At 42.1% G+C, this 21,457-nt stretch overlaps 1 protein-coding gene across 2 annotated transcripts in view; it reads left to right on the plus strand.

The window, feature by feature from the left end:
* Positions 1-737: 737 nt before the first annotated feature.
* Positions 738-21,457, plus strand: part of FUT9 (fucosyltransferase 9) — a 92,150-nt gene continuing 71,430 nt past the window's right edge. Inside the window, exon 1 of one of the 2 annotated variants that reach the window (XM_060237323.1) lies at positions 738-929. In XM_060237323.1, the coding sequence (XP_060093306.1) occupies positions 788-929 (142 nt within the window). In that variant the 5' untranslated portion in view covers positions 738-787. Of the gene's footprint in view, positions 930-1,549; positions 1,753-21,457 lie in introns of those variants that run through there. The other variant, XM_060237334.1, reaches the window with a different exon arrangement.

The raw sequence follows: 21,457 nt of genomic DNA on the forward strand, positions 1-21,457 counted from the left end.
TTGCACACGCGTTTCGTTTCCCACATTAACTGGGAACAAAGGTTGCTCCGGCTCTGGCCAAAGAAAGCAAACTCAAACCACGGCTCGTTTGCTGCAGCGCTGCAAAGGAAGGAGGGGGGGGGGAAGCAATGTGACACATTCAGGAGGGACGCCTCGCTTTTGTTGGGTTTTGCATAACCCCGGTTTCCCTGCCTCCTTCTGCAGCTCGTAGCAACGGGGAAAGGGACTCTTTTCGTGTGTGCGTGCGCCCGTGCTGGAGAATTGGGAGGGGAGGACGGAGAAAGGGGCATCTCGAGTCGCTGCCCTTGTAGTGAACGACCTTCCCAGTCGCTTTGAGTTGTGGTGAAGCCTAAAAGAGGTGGCAGGAGGGGGGGGGGCAGAGCGAGGTGAGAGAGGCGAACTGCTCCCTTTGAAGCCGCCCGACAAATGGGATCTCGGCTGCCTGCGAGGCGAAGAGTCAGCCTCCTGCTCCTCTCCGGCGCTTTCTCGGAGGCAAAGAGCGAGCGCCCGCAAGGCGACGATGCAAGGCTTGCTGCAGGGGAGGGAGCGGTGAAGGGGGCAGAGCGTGACGCTGGCTGGTCTTTCGGAAGAGCAAAGCGGGACGCTGCAGGGAGCCCCTTTCGCCGCTCAACCCCACAAGAGCCCCTTCCACCATCGGCAGCCAGCCCCGCTCCCCCTCCCCGATCGCCCCGGACTCCGCTAGCCACGCGCGTGCGCGAGCCCCAAGCCTTGAGTCTTTCTCTCTTCTGTCTCTCGGAGCCTCCTCCATCCAGCACCAGCGCCGGGGATGGGCAGCGAGAGCGCGCGCAGGAGCAGCCCGGGCTCTGCCGCTCCCCCCTGCGCCCGCTCCTGCTCCTGCTGCTCGTCTTGCCCTGCTGCCCCCAGGGCGGCGCCCCGGCTGCGCTCCCGCCTTTTCCCACCAAGGACGGGTGAGTGCGTGGCTCTCGTTCCGAGCACCTGCTTTTACCCGGGGGAGAGGGGGAGGGGGAGGATGCGCTTCTTGGAGGTTATCCTGGAGAAATGGGTGGGCGCCGGGCTTCTTAGGACGGCAGGAGTGAGTGGCAGTTCTGCCCTAGGCAAAGATGCTCGACTCCGCTCTGGAGAGGCTCCCCCCCGCCCCTCCTTGCTCCGCAAGGACTGGGCGCCACTTCTGAGGGAGAGAAGGGGCGGGGGGGGGGTGGCTTCCCTTGGCAGGAGAGAGAAAAGGCGCCACTCGCTTTCAAGGCTCAGCGCGCTAGAAATCTCCCGAGGGCTGCCCCCGTTTCCTACGTTGCCCTTGCACGGGTCCGTCTTGGCCGCCCCCCTTCCTTCAGGCGTACCCATGCTGGCTACTTCCCCCGAACCCAGCCATTCTTCAGTCCAGCTCAACACCTTTGGGAACCTTTCCTTCTCCCCCTACAATTCCGTCACAGTTGCTTTCCGAACACGTTTTAACTTTTTGAAAGATCCTTTCATTTTTTTCCCATTTTTTTTTAAAGGGTGGCGGGCGAACAGAAGCGGGAGATTTCCCCTCAGCAGTCACTCATGCCCTTGCAAGCTTCTCCCCTTTCCCTCCTCCTTCTTGCCCATACAATGAAGTCTTTAAAGAGATCCCGGGTTGCCCGCTAACATGCTGGGGTTGTGCCAGTACTTATCCGGTGGCATGCTGGACCATTTCTCTGAACTGAGCAAAGAATTTGATCTATGCAGAAGAAGAAGCACTCCGCACCTGGTTTGTGAGTGCTGCTGTAATGAGATTATTTGCGGTTATAGGTAAGCTTCTGATTGCTGGAGGGAAGGATGCAGAAATGAGACCAAGATTAACTTTACAAAACTGGAATCCTAGTTAGCAAACCAACCGACCGACTGACCCCCCCCCCTTGCTTTTCTGGCATAGGTGAGGAAAGGGGATAAACACCAGATTGTATTACTGCAATGCTTTCTCTCTGGTAGGCTGTGTAGTATTTTCAGCATCTCAATAGTTCTTTTGAAGGGTTGTTATGACAGCAGCCTCTTTCCCCCTCCCTTCTCCACATCAGCCCTTTGCATATAGCATTCCTACTACATTAGGGACATAGGTGGCTGAGCCTGTTGCCAAAGTAGCTCTACAATCTTGTAATCTTTTAAATTTGAGCATACTTCTGTACCTAGGCCAATGTCTGTTCCCTTTCCTAGATGATATTGTAGTAGTTGTGGTGAACCGAAGAAACTAGACTGTGCAGTATATGGCTATAAAATATACCATGGTGGCTTAGTTCTGTGCCTTTAAAAAAACACCTGCAAATATGAAAAAAAACATGTTCTTTATTTTTCTATATTATCAATTAATAACAAAGCAGTACAGTTTTGATTATAAGAAATTTTTTGTATAATTTTATACAGCACTCAAACAACAAGCAATGTTGGAAATTCATGCATGCTTTGGGCCATGTCTTATTTATATACAGATTTCTACTACCTTTAGATTGTAGGAACCATTGATTTCTGAGCATGTGCAGCAACTTTTCATAACTTCTGAATTGTGGTCATCCAGGTAGTAGTCCAGACTATCAAATCCATAGTTTGTTGTGGAGATATATCAACCTGGCATTAGTAATGGTTATGTTATTGTGGCTATGTTTTCCTGTTGCTATAAGAAACTGTAGCTCAGGGGTTATTACTCCTTTTTTGTTTTTGTCTTAGATAATTTATGGAAAAATGTTGTGTGTGTGTGTGTGGTGTTTAGTGTGAAAAATGAAAAGGAGATCCTATCTTTGCATTCTCTTTGTTAAAAGGACAGCATTTCTACAGAAAATCTGTGAAGAGGGAGTGACAACTATAACCAATAGACCTAGCTATAATATAAGATGTTTTTGTTTCGCCACACATAGGTTTTGAATATATGTATTATTTGATTTTGGACCAATGATAAGTTTACTGCTGTGGACTACACGAGGTTGCTCTACAGAGAGTTAGAAAAGATCTACAAAGAGAAACTGGAGCAAAAAAACCCCAATCAACAAGATGAAAAAGACAACACAATACTATTAATGCAAAATTAAGTGTTTAATATATAGATTGCAATATGTGGAAGAACAAATAAATGTAGTAATCCCTTGGTACTCACAATAAAGACAATTAAATAAATAATTATAAGCCTGGAATTTTTCAGGCTTATAAAAAAGGGAAATCTTAATAGATGAAGTCTTTTTATTGAAAACAAAATCTATTCAACAGTTGTTATTGCATTGTTAATAATAGTAAACATCAGCTAGATTTTTTTTTTTACCCTGGGTTGAACTTGTGGCAGGAATAGACACCATGATGTATATAGCATCAGAACACTAATCTTATAGTTTAAGTACATTGTTTGCTCAAAAATAACAAAATACTTTATTTAACATAGAGGGGAACGGTCAGGTGAAATCAGGGGTTCAAATTTCCATGGTAAAACCAGTACATGAACACACTTTAGTTGTTATGTTTCAGGCTAATGAGAGTTTCTTAAGCTTTGCCCAGTGACTTAAATCTTTATGTTGAGAGGCTTTTGTTCCAGTGTTTTCCAAACACTTCAGTACACTTTCTTTGAGTATTCTCTAACTCTACTGGTTTCCAGAATGCTGGTATACTCTTTCCAGTACCCCAGACCTCTTCACTTGAAACACCAGTACTTATCTTGAGTTTTTAAGTGACTCAAGATTTCTACAGGCAGTTTCTAAGCACACCAGATCAGGGGTCTGCGCTCTTCAGAGATAACTCTCCCTGCTTGACTGGACAGGGAAATTCTCCTCTCAGTAGAAGATCTATCCCTTCTCTTTGGCCCAAAGGGGAGTTTGCCTACTTCCCAAACATCCTTGCCAACTTTCCCCAGTTCTCCCATCTGCGTTAAACTGCTATCAGTCAGGGCTGAATTCCAAAACTGTTAGTACTCTACTCTTCGCAGCTAGGGCTGAATCAAACTGCATCTCTCCTCAGCCTCCAGTTCAGAAGTCTTTCTCTGCTCAGCTGATGCTAATCAATCAGATCTCTGGGGACAGGCTTATCAAGTATAGTCTTATCACATCAGTACTATCATTTCTGACAATGTATACTTCATCTAGGTGACACTGGAAAAGGGTAGCTGAGTTCAGTCATCTTACCTGTATATAAGTAAATATACTTTAATAGCAGTCTCTGTTAAGGAATGCACATCCATACCTTATCTCCCAAGAATCACTGTACATACACCCTGGAGTGTTGAATGGGAGAACTTAACCAGACACAATAGCATTTTAGATAAGTACCATGGTGGTCTGTGCATAGGTAGAGGCTAGATCATAATGATCTGGATTTGAGGAGTTAATATAGCTGGAAGACGTAGTAATTTTCTGCATTGGAGGAGAAGCTGATGCTTTGTGAGAGATATGATGCTGTGTTCCTCCTATCTCCTTACTAGCAAAACCACATCAGGGACTAAGATGAATTGTATCAATGCAGAATGTTAAGGAATGACAGTCTCATAGCTTCAATGACTTTTTAAGGCTTATTGTCTTTTTCAGAAGGCTTTTGTATGTGTGTGTATAGATTCCTTGGATGTGAAAGGGTGAAGATGTTGAATGTTGCCAGTATACACTTATAATATTTTGTCTTAACAGTCTCTTTATGAGCTGTGTTAAACTGAGGTAGTACATGGTCCAGGCCAACAAGTGAGTTTAATGGTTGACTGAAGTGTCAAAGCGGGGTTTATCAAATGTCTCATGCTGGTTTATATATAACTATGACTTGTTAAGTATTTGAAAGAATGATTTTAAAAAGTCATAGATGCTGGATTAAAAAAAATATTTTCTACTAATGATCCTAACAATAGTCTTTCATTATCAAAGGAATTTAAAGTAACAGGAAACCCATTATTTTACATAATGTCATGGATTAAATTATATTAATATTTCAGATGTTATGTTAGCTAAAAATAAGGGCCAAACTAGACATTATGGCATCCACAGGTCTGACTCCTAGATGCCACTTTTGTTTAGAGGTGAACTCGGACCATTAAAAATGGTGTGAGGGTATGGTTAGGCCTGCAGTGTGGCAGGACCAGGCAATCTTGTTTTTCCTCTCCCTACACATTTTCAAGTGCTGAAATAGTTCTCACAGATGTTTTAGAACTTGAAAAGGCAAAGGGGGGGGGGAGAGATTTCCTGGTCCTGCCACATCCCAATAAGAACTGGGGGCTCTTGCTACATTTTTAAATGGCCCAAGTTCACATCTAAAATGGAAGTTGCATCCATGGATTGGGCCCGTAGGCACTATAATGTCTAGTTTAACCCCTAGATTTGAACCTGCTATTCTGTGTAAATCACAAATATATGTATGTGTTATGCCATGATTGAGTGCTAAAACCTGGATTATATGGAATGTTAAATATGAGATATCAGTGAGTGATATCTCATGAAAATCTTCAAATGTAAAAAAAAATTAATAATTTAACTATTTGATAAGAGTGGACACGGATTATGTTTATGATGTCTTATATAATTGTAGCGCTCAAGGTGCTCAACATTCAATATTTAAGTAATCCTTACAAGTAAGGGTGACATTTATAAGAAACATGGTTTTTCACAAATTGTTTACCATCTTGTTTTTTTTCTCTCCTGTACGAACTCCCAGTGTGGTTATATATCTTTTAAATGTTTTTAAGTTAATAACAATATGGTTTCAGATGAAGTCATTTAAATACCAGTGAACATTGTCTACACTTTATAGACTCTGAGAACAAAATATATGATCTTCAATCAGTATCAGTTACACTCTTTTTTATTTAAAATTCCAAAGTCTCTGGAAAAATATCTGATGAGGTCGAGTGTTATAAACAGTTCATATCCTATAATTAGTATTTTGGAAAATTATGAATATATCAATAATAATTGAACCAAATAGATATTCATTTCATGGAGAAACATATTCTGCCAAGCAAACAATCTGATCTTTTAAGCTGGGATCCAAACATTTGCTCAGGTTCTTATCACTGGACTTTTTCTTCTTGGAACACATATAAAAGCAAAGACTTTGAAATTCTCTCATTTTCAAAAGCAGTTTGGTATGTGGTATGTGTGTATGCTAGGGTTGCCCTGCTGTCCCATGGTGGAAAAAAATTAAAGCACCACCAGTGGCTAGAGTTCTCATCATTTCTTACAGAGGCATGGCATCACTAACAGGTTTTTCCTGGAAGTTATAGCACGTGGACACTGACAACTGCCCCATATCTTCCCCTCAGCCTCCCATTGGTTTAGTGTACACATGCGCAAAATTAGAACAAAGCATCATATAACCCCTTATGCATATAGAACTAGCTCCTTGATTCTTGGAAGCCTGACCTTACACTTGATTAAAATCTTCTTTGAAAATGCAACCTGACCTTTGGGCCTACTTTGCCAGTGGCATCCACGTGGCATTTCACTGACATAATTTTGTGTTCATTTTTGCTCTCTAAGAGCAAATTAGAAAGCAAAACAATACCAGTATAAATAAGAGATAACATAGCAAGTAGCACAAATAGCTGCTTCCACACGGCAGTCACCAAAGTAGCAATCATGCTCACCCATGCCCTCTCTAGTAGATAATAATGGAAAGCATCAGACACCATAAAGTGCTCAATAGTCTTCATCCACAACCTTTTTTAAAACACGCACACAATGTGTGAACTATGGAACCACTCAAAGAGAGGGCTTTGAATTCCCTAGTGGCCTGTGTACAAAAATCAGCAGCTTTCACATCACCCTTTTTGCTGAAGCACAGTCCAGGGTTAAAAGGGAAGGAAGAAATGCTATTCCAGTCACAGTAGCTAGCCATCTCTGAAGCCAAGTAGTTATCAGGAGGTCTGAACAGAGAAGCTGCAGGTGAAAGTTGTTCCAGGAGAATAGTTTGAATCCCATTGTGCTGCTAATGATCCCTGATACATAGCACATTTAGATAAGCTTACATTTGACAGCAAGAACAGTCTTTTATGAGAGAGAAAGCTGCATGCACCACAACAGCAAGTGCACATGAGACAGCAAGAACAAGAACAATGCAATGTAATCAAAAACAGAATAACTTTTGCTTTGGGATGGGGCCACAGTTCAGTATTAGGGAACTTGCTTTGTATACAGAAAGTCTCAGGCTTAACCCCAAGCAACGTCATTGTTTAAAAACACAGATCAGGTAGTAGGTGAGGTGAGAACACAGAGAGCCACTACTAGTAGTCTCACTACACAAAACAAATTTATAAACACAAAACCAGAGAAGTACATTGAAAATACCTTCATGATAGGGCCTTTTAACTTCCTAGACCCCAACCCCAATCATTTTTTTCTAGACCCATGCATACATAGCAAGTAAAGCCATATAACTCCTAAGATGGCAGGGTGTCTCTGGGATTGCCATATCATTTAGTTCAGCTCTTATGCAAGCCCATAGGAGCTGTAGCACAATATGACAACATAGGATCAGGATCACAAGAGGCCTCTGATTCAATCTATGGCTATAGTCTCTCAGGAAAAAAAGCAATGCACTTACCTGATGCATTGAAGTACTATAGCCAAGGACCAAACTATGTAATTGTCTGATGTACTCCGGCTCCAAGATATTTTCATCTTGTCCAGCCTTCTTTATCTCATACAGTCATGTCTCTTCCACGATCAATTGCCAGTGAGTGCTGGCTTTTTATCTAGCATGACTTTCTATTGAGCTTCACTCTACTCATGCTATTTTACCTACGCTTAGAAACTTCCCCTCTCTTTGTTTATGCCATGGCGAACAGGAAGACCACCCCCAATTCTAATAGAATACTGTGATGAAGAACCCAAAGCCTCTTCCAGTGTATGTATGTAGAAGTTGAAGGTAGATCACAAATTCAGTTATAAAGAAAACTGTTATTTGGGCAGAAACTCTCTCATAGAGTCACAATAGGTAGGAATGCCAGCATGTTTGGATATTAAGCTAAACTTTTATAACATTAAAACCAGAATTCTTTAATAATGAATTATCATTAAACATAGTAAATCAGTAGTAGCATTTAAACAAAAATATTATTGAGAATATTTTATATTTGTAAAGTATAAAAGTTTTTTTCAGTGTTCCCCAAAATTTCCTAATTTTTCTATTGGAGAACTGGGAAAAGCCATAAGATTTTTTATGCTATACATATCAAATATGAAAAGACTTGCCTTAAAAAGCATTTTACTTGTTCTAAAAAAGAAGATATTTCATAGAACTTTTCTCAGTGCTCCCCCAAATTTTCACTGCAAAATTTGAAAACAAAGCCCCAGAAAAAAGAGGGGAAAGATTTTCCCCCAGTATTGTTCCAGTTTATTTCTAGGCCCTCACTAGGGTTGCCAGTCCCCAGGTCAGGGCGGGGAATCCCCTGGTTTTGTAGGCTCCTCCCTACTGCCAGCCAGCTGGCAGGTGGGGGAAGCCCCGCCCCACCAGGTACAATGTGCGTTTAGATCTCAGGCAGGTTCAGAAGCTGGCAACAGCTTGTTTTGGAAGGGGTGTGTGGGTGCCTTTAAATCTCAGTGAGATTGAAGCTGCGGGGGGAGGAAGTGGACAGGAAGAGCCATGTGTGTGAGAGAGAGGAAGCCAAACAACCCAGTCCCTCTGTTCCTTTTGCATTCCTTTCAGAAGCTGTTTGTGTAGTAAAAGTGATAGTAAAGAGTTAACTAGAAGCTGAGTATGGGATACAGGAAAATTCTACCACCCTAGACCTCTCTCTCCGTAAGCTGGTTGAAATACAGCAGACTGTTATATTCAGCAGATCTGGTGAGTTAAGCTATACCATTGCCCCAGGGAGATCACAAAAGCGTGGGCATGCAAACTGTTTATTTTGGCGGCCCTGTGCTTGTATTTGTGTGTGTGTGTGTGTGTGTGAGAGAGAGAGAGAGAGAGTTGGCTTTTATTTTAGTGGAAGTGCAGCTGCTGTGGAACCATTTGAATGCAAAAAAGAGGAAGAGGAAATGAAGACTGTACTTACGGGAACTGCACTACTATATTTTTATTTATTCATTTTTAGGGAATGGGAAAGTCTCCTGGCTCCATCCCCAAAGTCCCAGATATTTCCTGAGTTGGACCTGGCAACCCTAGCCCTCACATCTCTAGTGATATGCATTTGGGACATATAATTGCCTGTGTGAATATTGATGAACTGCCTGTTTGCCTGAGGAGTAGTATTGGGAGAGAAATGAGTAAAAAGTAACAGATGGAACAGCAGAGCAGTGGTTGGGTACTAGTTTAAGGGAGTAATGGTACTGACTAGGGGTGTGCAATATTTTTTTAAACTCATTTTTTGTTGTTGTTTTTCAGGTCTATTGGATCCAAACAGATTTTGGGATTCCCAAAGAAATCCTGGATCCCAATAGTGGTATGGTATTCAGATCTGGGATTTTCCAGAAATCTTGGATTTTTGGGGAGTCCAATAGACCCAAGAAAAAAATATTTTTTTTTAAGCCAGCCTGATTCTGGCTGGACTCACTTCTACAGCCACCACAAAGCTGAGCTGGTGGGGAACAATCTGCTCCCTGCAGGCACTGAGATCATGGAGAAGCCAGCACAAAGCCCAGCCTGTGGGGAGAAAGCTGCTCCTGGTGGCACCCTCTAAGCTGTGGAGTCTTGTGAGCAGATATTCTATTTCATGAGTTACTGGCACTGAAGTTGTGAGTGAGTGATTTGGCTACTGCATGAATTACCTTTAAAAAAATTATTGCATGAATTAGCTTGCTCTGGGGCCATCCTTCCTGAGCTAAGACAAAAATATGTGAGCTAGAGGCTGAAAAACTTTGAGCTAGTTCACACTAATTCAACTTAGAGGGAACACTGGGCAGCAAAGCATATCCTGGTTTAAACCAGGCTTCCTACTGAAGAAGCCAGCTCTAAACTGAGCTGGTGGGAACAGTCTGTTCCCCCTGGCAGAGCCTTGGGCTGTGTTCTGCAGTCTCTTAAAACTTTAAAGGAGCTGCAGCAAATGCCCGACAAACAGTTGAGCTAGTTCACACCTCCACTGTTTTTGGATCTACCCAATAATTCCTGAATATATCTAGGATTTTTTTTTGTTCTGCCGAGAAAACCCAGATACATTTGGGAGACCAAAATCTACCTGAAAAATACTGGTACGGTGATTTTAGGTAGATTTTAGACTCAAGTAGATCCAAATGCATGCCCCCTAGTACTGACAGCTGGGTGTTTCTATGTGGGGCTGTCAAGGTTCCATCTCTCCCAGTGGTAGTGCTCATAAAGACTATGTTGGTGCCCTCTGCAACCTGTTGGAGGAAATATTGTCCTTAGTACAATATTCAGCCATTCTGCTTGAAGAATTAGATTTGGAACTTGTTTCCAGTTACTTTTTGTTTCATGGCTGCTGTTGCAAAAACATGCAGAAGTCATGACTGTTTTAACCAACTTTTATTAGTGAATGGGGAGAGATTACTTGATTTAGGGAATTTATGACCATAAGAATTTATGAAGAACAGTTCTGCAGTCTGTTGAGCATAGGATGTTTGCTTAGCTAAGGGTGCGGTCACACTCACCATTAAATCCATCTGCAACGCGCCTCTATTATAATCCGCACAACCAATTTCCCGATCAGACAACAGCCAGGCTACCGTCCTATCCCATGTGGGTCCCGTCACTGGTCGATCAGAGTGCTCAACCGGACCTCATTTTTTGAGATGGCATTTCACACTTGTGCAAGCACAGTACCATGGGATATCGTGCTTGGCTTTTTTTTAAAAAGGTGCCAGAAAAGGTGAGCGATCTCCCCCCCCCCATTTAAACACTTGGAAAGGAAAGGGAAGCCCAGGAGTTCTCTTTGCTATCTCTCCGCCTGGCGGGGAGATAGCAAAGGTGTGGGATCTTCCTCCCCCACCATTAAAACATCCCGCTGTGGTGTTTAAATGGGGGGGGGGCACACAGCAACTCTCTTTGCTGTCTCTCCGCCTGGCGGGGAGATAGCAAAGGTGCGGGATCTTCCTCCCCCCCATTAAAACACCCCACGTGGTGTTTAAATGGGGGGGGGGGTGCACGGCAACTCTCTTTGCTGTTTCTCCGCCTGGTGGGGAGATAGCAAAGGTGCGGGATCTTCCTCCCCCCCATTAAAACACCCCACCGTGGTGTTTAAGTGGGGGTGCGCATGGCAACTCTCTTTGCTGTCTCTCCGCCTAGCGGGGAGATAGCAAAGATGTGGGATCTTCCTCCCCCCCATTTAAACACCCCGCTGTGGTGTTTTAAATGGGGGGGGGTGCACGGCAACTCTTTTTGCTGTCTCTCCGCCTAGCGGGGAGATGGCAAAGGTGGGTCATCCTCCTCCCCTGGCAGGGAGACAGCAAATGTGGGTGATCTGCCCCCCCCATTTAGAAAAGGTCCCCTGTGCAAGCACCAGTCGTTTTCGACTCTGGGGTGACGCTGCTTTCACAAAGTTTTCATGGCAGACCTTTTACGGGGTGGTTTGCCATTGCCTTCTCCGGTCATTACACTCCCCCCCCCCCCCAGCAAGCTGGGTACTCATTTTACCGACCTTGGAAGGATGGAAGGCTGAGTCAACAATTGCTGGCGCAATGATATCATTTGGAGTGGGCTCTCGCAGGGAAGTGGATGTGCGCTTGCGACGAGTCGGCTACAATGGAGCGTTCAAACATAGAAAGTACGCGCGGGAGTCGTCAGAAGCATTCTTATTCCAGATTTAATGTACTATCATAAAAGTCCGTGTCTCAGTCGTGGCAGTTCTGAGCCAACAACCATTGCCAGATGCTGATGTTTGGACAACTGCATAAAATCCGACATGCATCTGGCTTTCATCCATGCCCATCTCATCAGTTTATGTGCGTCTGACCTCGGCCTAACATGTTTTCCTCATATTATGAGAGAGTGTGAGTGATTGTGTGAATTTTTTCTATGTGTGAATATTCAGCACATCCTTTTTATTTAGATGCTTAAGGAAGATGGACAGAGGAGGTTGATGTTATACTTTAAAACACATTATAGTGGATGTGTCTTCCATTGTTTACCTGTGTGGGGTGCTGTGTTCATCCATCCTCAGTTATTGTAGTAAAAATGAGATTATTGTAAATTCTGGATGAGTTGAAGACATGAAAAGACTGTTAATATATGCAATGTTTTCTCTCTCATTAACCCTATGCTTACTGTAATGCTTTAAAAAATCATAGCATGTATATTTTTATAGCTTACTATACACAATTGTACCATTTGGCATATTTATGAAATTAAAAAAAAACATTTAAACCTAAGCAAAATTACCAATTCTGTTGTAAACAAAAGAATGTGTATGATTTGGACAGAAATGACATCAGATAGTCACAATAGGACTAGCATAGTTATTAGATGTTAACACTGGAATAAAGGAACTCTAGAATAGTATGTTTTCACCATATCAGGGGTGTCAAACTCATTTTTATAAGGGATGGATCTGACATAAACAAGACTTTGCGGGGCCGGGCCATGTGTGTCATAAAACCTAATGCCAGGTAGTGGAGATATAAACTTTATAAAAGACACAGACAAACACAATTAAAGATACTATTGTTTTACTTAAAATACAAATATGCTTAAAACTCTTGTAATATTTTGTTTATAATAGAAAGGTGAGGCAATAGTGGGATTTGGCAATGCAGTTTTTAAAATAAAACATCAAGAAAAAAACACAAGGATCATAGCAGAAACTAAAAATATAAATTAAAAACATAAAATGCTCTGAGGCTAAGTAAACATGAAATGGTTGGGCATTGCAGGCCTCCCCCTTCCTGGATCTACTCTGATTGGCAATGGCTCTTCAGTGTAACAGGTGTTTGGGGCTACAGCAGGAGGAGAGAGATGAGAAAGTCATGCTGCACTGACAGAAATACTTTTGTCAGCAGACATACTCCATGGCATCCAACTCCTGTTGTATATGTTTGTAGTATATGCTGGAATTTTCATGATCTAATGTTATAGCTTGTCTTATATAAATATTTTTATGCTACTCATATTGGGCTTATAAAAACTGGTCTCATTCCAAAATAGAAAATATTTTATTGGGAGGGTGTGAGGTTTTTTTTTAAGCGTTCCACATTTTTTCATTTTTCTATTGAAAATGTTAGGAAAAAAATGCCCTAGGAATGCTCTTTCCAAATATTTCCATGTTTTCTCCTGGGCCTTTACACACACTCTCTGTCTCTCCTCCCCCCCCCCCTCTCTCTCTGTGTTATTTTTATTTTGGTGATTAGTTGAAACAATACAATTCAAGAATGGTATCATTTAAAATCAAACCCCCAGATTTCTATAGTATTTTGTAGCCTTACCATAGCCGAGATACTTTTGGTTATGCTTCCTCTTAAAGTTCCCATTCTCTCCCCCCCCCCCTTCCCTTTGGTGAGGGTTCCCTTGATTTTGGGACCTCCAACCTGCTGGCACGGAGATGGCTGGGGCGGGGGAAACCTTATCCCTGAAGGACTCCATCGTTGCCTGATGTGCCCAGTGCAATGACATCACCCAGAAGTGATGTCACACAAGGGATGCTCTAGCATTTGGGTAAAAACCCCATTTTATGTTGCCATAAAAAACCCTATGGCGCATCCGCCACGCAATGTACCCAGTGCAATGATGTCATTTCTGGGTGCTGTCATTGTGCTGTGCATTTGTGTGAAAAAAGTCCCCTGCCAGCAGCTAGGTAAGACCTGGCAACCCTATTTCCTTTTGTTTTGTCTTTGTGTTTTTAAAATTTATTTGGATATACATTAACCAGTGTCACAGAGGAAATAAAAATCAACCCTTTGAAAAATGCAATGAGACTGAATAATTTAGAGTCTATATTGTACCACTGTAGCAACCAAACTTTCACTAAGGTAGTTTCAGAGGTTTAAAACAGAATGAAATGTGAAAGAAACAAAATGCATGACATTATTATGTTTCAGCTTTTTATTTTGTTGATGTTAATGAAGGCTAATTTATTTTGTTGCCTTCTTGATAGGATCAGAATCTAGTACATTGGATTTAATGAGTGATTGAAAGAGAAGTTATCTTGCATAAATTAAATGCTGCAGAGGGAAGAGGAACCTTTAAAGTCAACTTTAATAGGGAGACGAACAGTGGGTGTACAATGACATATGAGCAGTTTGAGGGGACATGGAACAAAGTACGTTTATTTTCCTTACCCTTGGTGTTAATTCATTTATACTGCTCATTTTGGGAGATACCAGCAAATTCTTGAATGATATTGTCTTCAAGTCTAAACAGATTCATTTAAATATGTTTTTAGTTTCTGTTTATGTGTCCAAAATGGCAACATTTCTGTATTACTTACTGAGTTCATTTATAGCCCACTACTCGTGCAGTACAAATCACATTATACACTTAATTCAATCCACTCACATGCTTATTGGCTAAGTCCAATTGGTTAAATGACAGCAGTTTTTTTGCAAAGGGAATTGGTGGAGTTTAGGAATGTGGTTGAGTTTAAAGCATTGGCACTCTTGCAGTATTTTGTTTTTTTTAACATTCTCTGATAACTGACACCTCATGCTTTGAATTACTGCATGAAGATTTCTGCTGTAGCAATCTGGAGCATGCTGTTCAGGTGTGTATCTGTAAGCTGCAAATTTACTTTTGATTTATTGACATTCATTACAGAAATCTTATGGTCAGTTATCTGAGCCTAGGACCCATGGGAAAACATGAAGTGGCTGGGCACTGCAAGCTTTTGTACATAAATTGCTTTGTGTAATGGTCAAGAACATGTGAAGGCATCATGATAGTGCTATGTGTTCATCTACAAAACTTTAGTCTTCAAATAACTGCAACTCCTATGAGCCAGTGCAAGAATAGAGGGACAGCCATGTATAGTGGTCAGTATCAGCCTGCCATCTGGAAAGTCTAAGTTCAAATTCCCCAGTCTACAAAGGAAATGTGGTGGGTATACTCTCAGCCTAATCCACTTCACTGACTTGTTGTTATTCCTCATCTAAATAGTTCACATTGCTTTTCTACTGAGAAAAACTGGATCATGAGGTCATGAATACAGTGCAAAAGAGGAGGAAAACCCAGTTGTACTCAGGAGAGCTGCAACATAATGAGCCCAACAAAACACACCCACGCAGCTTAACAAGCCCAACAAAATACACACACACTGCAGCAATGCACACAAAAGCTCATATCTTGAAAAAAACTTTGTTGGTTTTAAAGGTGCTTTGTATTTCTCCTGTGCAATTGGGGCAACCAAGCAAAGGGTTAGGAGTTCAGGAGCCTCAGCTAATGGAAGGGAAGAAAGGCTTGCCTTTGTCACCTTGAGAGAGAGATTGAGAGAGCATGGCCAAAATGTGAGCTGGCTCATTCCCTCTCTCCGCCTCGGACGAGGAGGGGAAGGAGCCTCAACCAACGCAGAGAACAGAGGCTTGCCTGTCTATCTCTCCTGTGTGATTGAGACTCTGGCAAAGCAAGCTGTGACACAGTGGTAGCAGAAGGAAGCAGGAGAGGCAGTTGCTCAAGGGACAGATAGGAGCCCTATAGGGGCTGGCTCTATCCTGTGGGCCACATGTTTGATACCTCTGCTCTAAACCTTGTTCTGGAACTAAGGTCATGTGATCTTAGGGCAGGTTCCAAACTGCCAGATCTGTAACAGTGTTTAGACATAAGAGAATGTCTCTAAATTATACATGCTACCAGATTGCCAACCTCTAGGTCCTTACTTGGAAATCTCTTGGAATTATAATTGATCACCTGACTACAGAGATCAGTTCCCCTAGAAAAAAATGGCTGCTGTGGAGGGTGGACTCTGTGGCTGTATACCATGCTGAGATTCCTGCCCTCCCCAGGCTTCATCATTACATCTCCAGGAATTTCCCATCTCTGAGTTGGTATACCTAATCATTAATATAATCATTCTTCTTAACAAATCAATACAATTCCAGGTGTAAGAACTCTATACCTGCTTCTTTATATCAAAGATTTTATTCAGTGGCAAGAATAAAGTCTGAGGAATCCGTGCAGGATTTCCATATGTGCAAGTTTCATAAACTGAGATTCATCACAGTGAGAGTTTGCCCTTCAGTCAGATTTTCTGCATCTGGAGTAATGATACAGGGAGCAGCCTATATACCAGATCTACATTGTTTCAAGCAAATGGTCATATTTCATGTGGTATATTAAAATAAAACTATTTAATTAAAAAATCAAACAAGGCAATAATATTAATCAGCAGTACACTACAGTTTTGGAATTAATCATTGCAAACATATCACCCTTTTGTTAACTACTACTATAGAGTGTGTAGGTTTTATTTTTATTTTGGGTGGTGTTTTGTTTTTGTTTTTTGGTTTCATTACTGTTTTAAGCAGATGAGAAAGATAGCAATAAGAATTATTTTTAGGCAAATTATAAATGTTAACTACCCATCTGATCCTAACCATGCTTACAAACATTTGAGGATTTCAACCACAGACTGTAACTTGTGCAGCTAGAACTGGGTTGAATTTTTTACCCCACAGGCAGTCACTATGTTGAACTGACAAGCTGCTTTTCCATTAAAAACTAGGTTTTTTTGTTTTTCTTAATGACCATTCTTATGTGGTTCAGGGACCTCCATGCCCCTGCCCTCAGTAGCTTCGTTATCTACCACGCCCTTTCTATCCTGCTTTGGCTTGCAGAGCCTCAGAACTGGGGAGGGGATTTGAGGCAGTGTTTCCTCCTCCTCTCCACTGGGACTCCCTTGCACAGTCTGGAGAGAAAACCCAGCCACCTCCCTTTGCCCTGTCTATACTGGCAGAAGCTGTTGGTAGCAGGGCTTTTTTTTTAGCAGGAATGCAGTTCTGGCTGGCTTGGTGTCCACTTGTGTGGCCTAATATGTAAATGAGTTATTGCTGGACTTTATTTTTCTACAAAATAGCCCTGTGTGAACCAATGGTGATGTTGGAGGGCATGCCCTAATATGCAAATGAGTTCCTGCTGGGCTTTTTCCTACAAAAAAAGGCCTGGTTGAAACAGAAGTACTGTGCAGCATTCCTTCATCTTGCTGCTGCTGCCCCGGCTGGCTTGGCAGCTGCTGGTTGTAGTTGACTATATTGTGCTGTTGCTTTTGCAGCAGTAGTCTTTTTTGCCACTGTTCTGGTGGACTTCCCTGTTGCTAGCAATGTGGCCTCCTAAGTGGGCATCCTGTGTCTCCTGGCTAAGTCTGGGGATGGGCCTGTTCCCAGACACATTTCCATCTGCATGTATGCTTCTCCCCCTCCATCCCAATAGCTTCAGGTAACACTATTTTGAAAATGTTTGTAGTAAACTTTGAAACAGTTCTGAGGGGCCAGATAGAGTCAGAAGGCAACTGTGGAAGGAAGTAAAACTGCTTCTTTCTGACACATCTGTGTTATTACGGTAAAGGGGATGTTGTATGACATTTATTATATAAAGAGCACCTAGTAGGGTTGCCAAGTCCAATTCAAGAAATATCTGGGGACTTTGGGGGTGGAGCCAGGAGACTTTGGGGGTAGGGCCAGGAGACATGGGGCGGAGCCAGGAGCAAGGGTGTGACAAGCATAATTGAATTCCAAGGGAGTTCTGGCCATCATATTTAAAGGGACAGCACACCTATGCCTTTCTTCCATAGAAAATAATGAAGGATAGGGGCACCTTCTTTTGGGGCTCATAGAATTGGACCCCCTGGTCCAATCCTTTTGAAACTTGGGAGGTATTTTGGGGAGAGGCACTAGATGCTATACTGAAAATTTGGCACCTCTACCTCAAAAAACAGTCCCCCCAGAGCCCTCAATACCCGCAGATCAATTCCCCATTATTCCCTATGGGGATCGTTCATGGAGGCGCATAATGGCTGTGGGGGTGGGGCTTCCCCCGCCGGCCAGCTGGCTGGGGGAGGGGGAAGCCTGTAAAACTGAGGGATCCCCCGCTGGGACCTGGGGATTGGGAAGCCTAGCACCTAGAAAATAATAAAGGGTGTATCTTTCTCATGCCAGCCAAATAAATTCCTTATGTTGATTAATCTGAACCTACTTTCCACAAGCAGAGTATGGATTACAGGAGGTGGTGGCGGCTACAAGCATAGCCAGCTTCAAGAGGGGATTGGTTAAAAATATGGAGCTGAGGTCCATCAGTGGTTATTAGCCACAGTATATTACTAGAACTGTCTGGGGCAATGATTCTCTGTATTCTTGGTGGTTGGGGGGGGGGGCAAAGTGGAAGGGCTTCTAGACCCACTTGTGAACCTCCTGATGGCACTTGGGTTTGTTTGTTTTTTGGCCACTGTGTGACACAGACTGTTGGACTGGACGGGCCATTGGCCTGATCCAGCATAGCTTCTCTTATGTTCTTATGGATACATCCACATTTTTCAGTGATCCTAGGGAAAATCTTAATCATAGTAGACTTTTTAAGCCTGTTTATTTTTAAAGAAACCTTTACCCTAACAGTTGCAGCCAGAAGATTGAGAGGACAGAAAGGAAGGAATATATTATTCCTATGGACAGTTTATTTACTAACTTCTAGCCTCTGGGAAAAAAAGTTTAAATATCCTTAAGACCAAGCATGGAGGAATGGATGGTATGCAAAATTCTGCTGCTTGAACTGTATCCTTTTTATTTGTGTGATTTTCAAGAATTCCTTTGTATAGGCAAAATAAAAAGCACTTCTTATCTGTTAGCTGAAGCTATGATACTGAATAGTTCCTGCTTCAAAAGATGAGCTTCTAATTTTCATGCAGCAAACCTTAGCAAAACTTCCTTAAAGGCCCTTTATTACTTCATTTTTTAAAGCAGTTTATGTTTTATTTTTTGTGTAATTACCACAGGATTATACTACCGTTTCTTTCTGAGGTGTAGCGCTTGCAGTACTATAGCGCAGGGTTGACCAAACTTCCTTAACATAAGAGCCACATAGAATAAATGTCAGATCATCATGAACCACAAGACATGAACATCAAAGGAAGGAAGGAGGAAGGGAGGTGGAAAGAAAGCAGCTTTAACTTTAAATGCTTTCTCCAAGCCACTGACTGTTTTGGCTTGGAGAAATGATTTAAAGAGAGAAATGCCTTCTCCAAGCTGGTTGATGGGGTGGTGAGGGTTTCAAGAGGCACACAATATGTGTGAAAGAGCCACATGTGGCTCCCAAGCTACAGTTTGGCTACCCTTGCTATAGTGGCATGTGTATCATTATGTAGGCTTAGTTAAAACTAACTTGCCACAAAAGCATAATTCTTTACCTTCCTCCTTCTGTATTATGTGCAGGTGTCTTTGTATACAGATCTGATATAGTGGAGAAATCTCACTTGTACTCACTGCACTGGTAACATACTTGTACTCCTGCAAAACTCATGCCTCTCCAGATAGAATCTTGAGTGATCAGTGGCTGCTAAGTGCAGAGAGATTCAGGGGAAAAGAATCTGATTGCACACGTACCCCTTCTTCATACCTAACAGATATGTGTTGTGATTAGTGGGTAAGCCACAACAATGCTTTTCCTGAAAGCTTTTGAAAACCATGAGGTTTATCTCAGCAATTTTATAGTGTTCATGTATTTATAATAACAGTACCTACGTCTTCACTCTAAATTAACTTTATGACATTGTCACAGAAGCAAATATGATTGGCTAAATAGGACCATGGTATTGTCATGTTGACTGCATGATCTCCTGAGGACAAGCTACATAATCCCAGGTTAGATGTCCAGAAACAGGAAAAGGTATTGGGTGGGGGAAGCAAATAGTCATAAAACAGTTTTTGACTGGAAACAAAGATAAGCATGAAAAGGGTAGCTATTTGTGTGTTCAGACAACATTTCTTTTCAACTGAAAGTGTACTTGGCATGCAAAAAAAAAGACACCTCCCCCCAAAAAGTTCAGCAGCAAACAGATGAATTAGTTCTAGTTGTGAAGTATTTAATTCAAAAGCTCCTCACAATGGGATAGGATGGGAAGATTTGTGTTAAGATGCTTTTATTGTAGCAGACTGTTCACTTCAGCATCATAGCTGTTTTAGATCACAAAAATAATAATGTGTATGTGGTAGGATTCCCAATTCCAAAGTCCCAGAGGGGGATCCCCCGGTTTTACAGGCTTCCCCCCTCCCCCAGCCAGCTGGCCGGCGGGAGAAGCCCCGCCCCCACAGCCATCATGCACCTCCATGAACGATTCCCATAGGGAATGAAGGAGAATTGATCCGCGGGTATCGGGGACTCTGGGGGGGCTGTTTTTTGAGATAGAGGCACCAAATTTTCAGTATAGCATCTAGTGCCTCTCCCCAAAATACCTCCCAAGTTTCAAAAAGATTGGACAAGGGGGTCCAATTCTATGAACCCCAAAAGAAGGTGCCCCTATCCTTCATGATTTCCTATGGAAGGAAGGCATTTAAAATGATGTGCAGTCCCTTTAAATGTGATCGCCAGAACTCCCTTGAAGTTCAATTATGCTTGTCACACCCTTGCTTTTGGCTCCTCCCCAATGTCTCCTGGCTCCACCCCCAAAGTCCCCAGATATTTCTTGAATTGGACTTGGCAACCCTAGTATGTGGTTGTCTACCTTCAAGTTCTGTAGAGTAGGGTCAATATGTACACAATTGTGAGTTCACATGAGCAGTAAGATACTACTACCAGTAGGGGCTTATTGCCAGTGATACTTCTGTTTGTTTTTAAACAGTGAGAGTAATTCTTTTCTGTATTCACAGACTGTGCTGAAATTACAGAAGTTAACCTGAGTAGAAGAAAACCTCTAGGTATTTCGTTGTGGTAGATAATTGATTCCAGTTACTTATAGAAATTCTGTGTGCCAGTGGACAGCTGAATAACAGCAATCTAGAGAAATACATGAAAACTTTGGTCATGTAAATTTCCTGCCTATGAACCTTATTGGCTTTTATCATTGCCTGTATCTGCAGTGTTTCATAATTATATAGATATTTCCAATAGGAGTCATTAGGATGTGAAATATTAAAAGTTCAGGAACAAAGTTCCTAAAATTGATTTTCAGTACATTTTAAAAGAAATATACTTAGAAAATAGTCATGATAATTGGGAGAAGGTTAATGAAGAATCTCTGACTGAAGGCTTTGGGAGTTTTGTACTGGGGTTCTATTTGATTTGTTTTATTTATTATATTTGTATTACTCAACTAGAATCTGAAGGGACGAAAAGAATCAACTGATCTAGTTCCACATACAGTAGGGCTGCTGGGCTGATTCCTGCTCTGTTTCTTACGACAATGAAAAACTGGAGAAAGGAGGCCTCCCAGTCAGATGGAGGTATGATGGAGAGACACTTCATGCTTCCTGCTTTCCTTCTGCTCAGTGACAGCAGGTATCTTTTTTTTTTGTAGTTGCATTAGACCTTTAGTCATTAAGAAAACATTTCCTCATAAAAAGTTTTCTTAGAGATGGTAGACCTATGGATCATCTAGTCCAGTCTCTTAACAGAGAGGTATTATTTTTCTATGAAACAGACTGGGCAGTATTTTTTTTCTCTGAAAAACTTCACAGAAAGAGATTACACATCCTTGCAGTGATCACATTGC

Source organism: Heteronotia binoei, chromosome 1 (genome assembly GCF_032191835.1).
Source record: "Heteronotia binoei isolate CCM8104 ecotype False Entrance Well chromosome 1, APGP_CSIRO_Hbin_v1, whole genome shotgun sequence".
NCBI classification, from domain to species: Eukaryota; Metazoa; Chordata; class Lepidosauria; order Squamata; family Gekkonidae; genus Heteronotia; species Heteronotia binoei.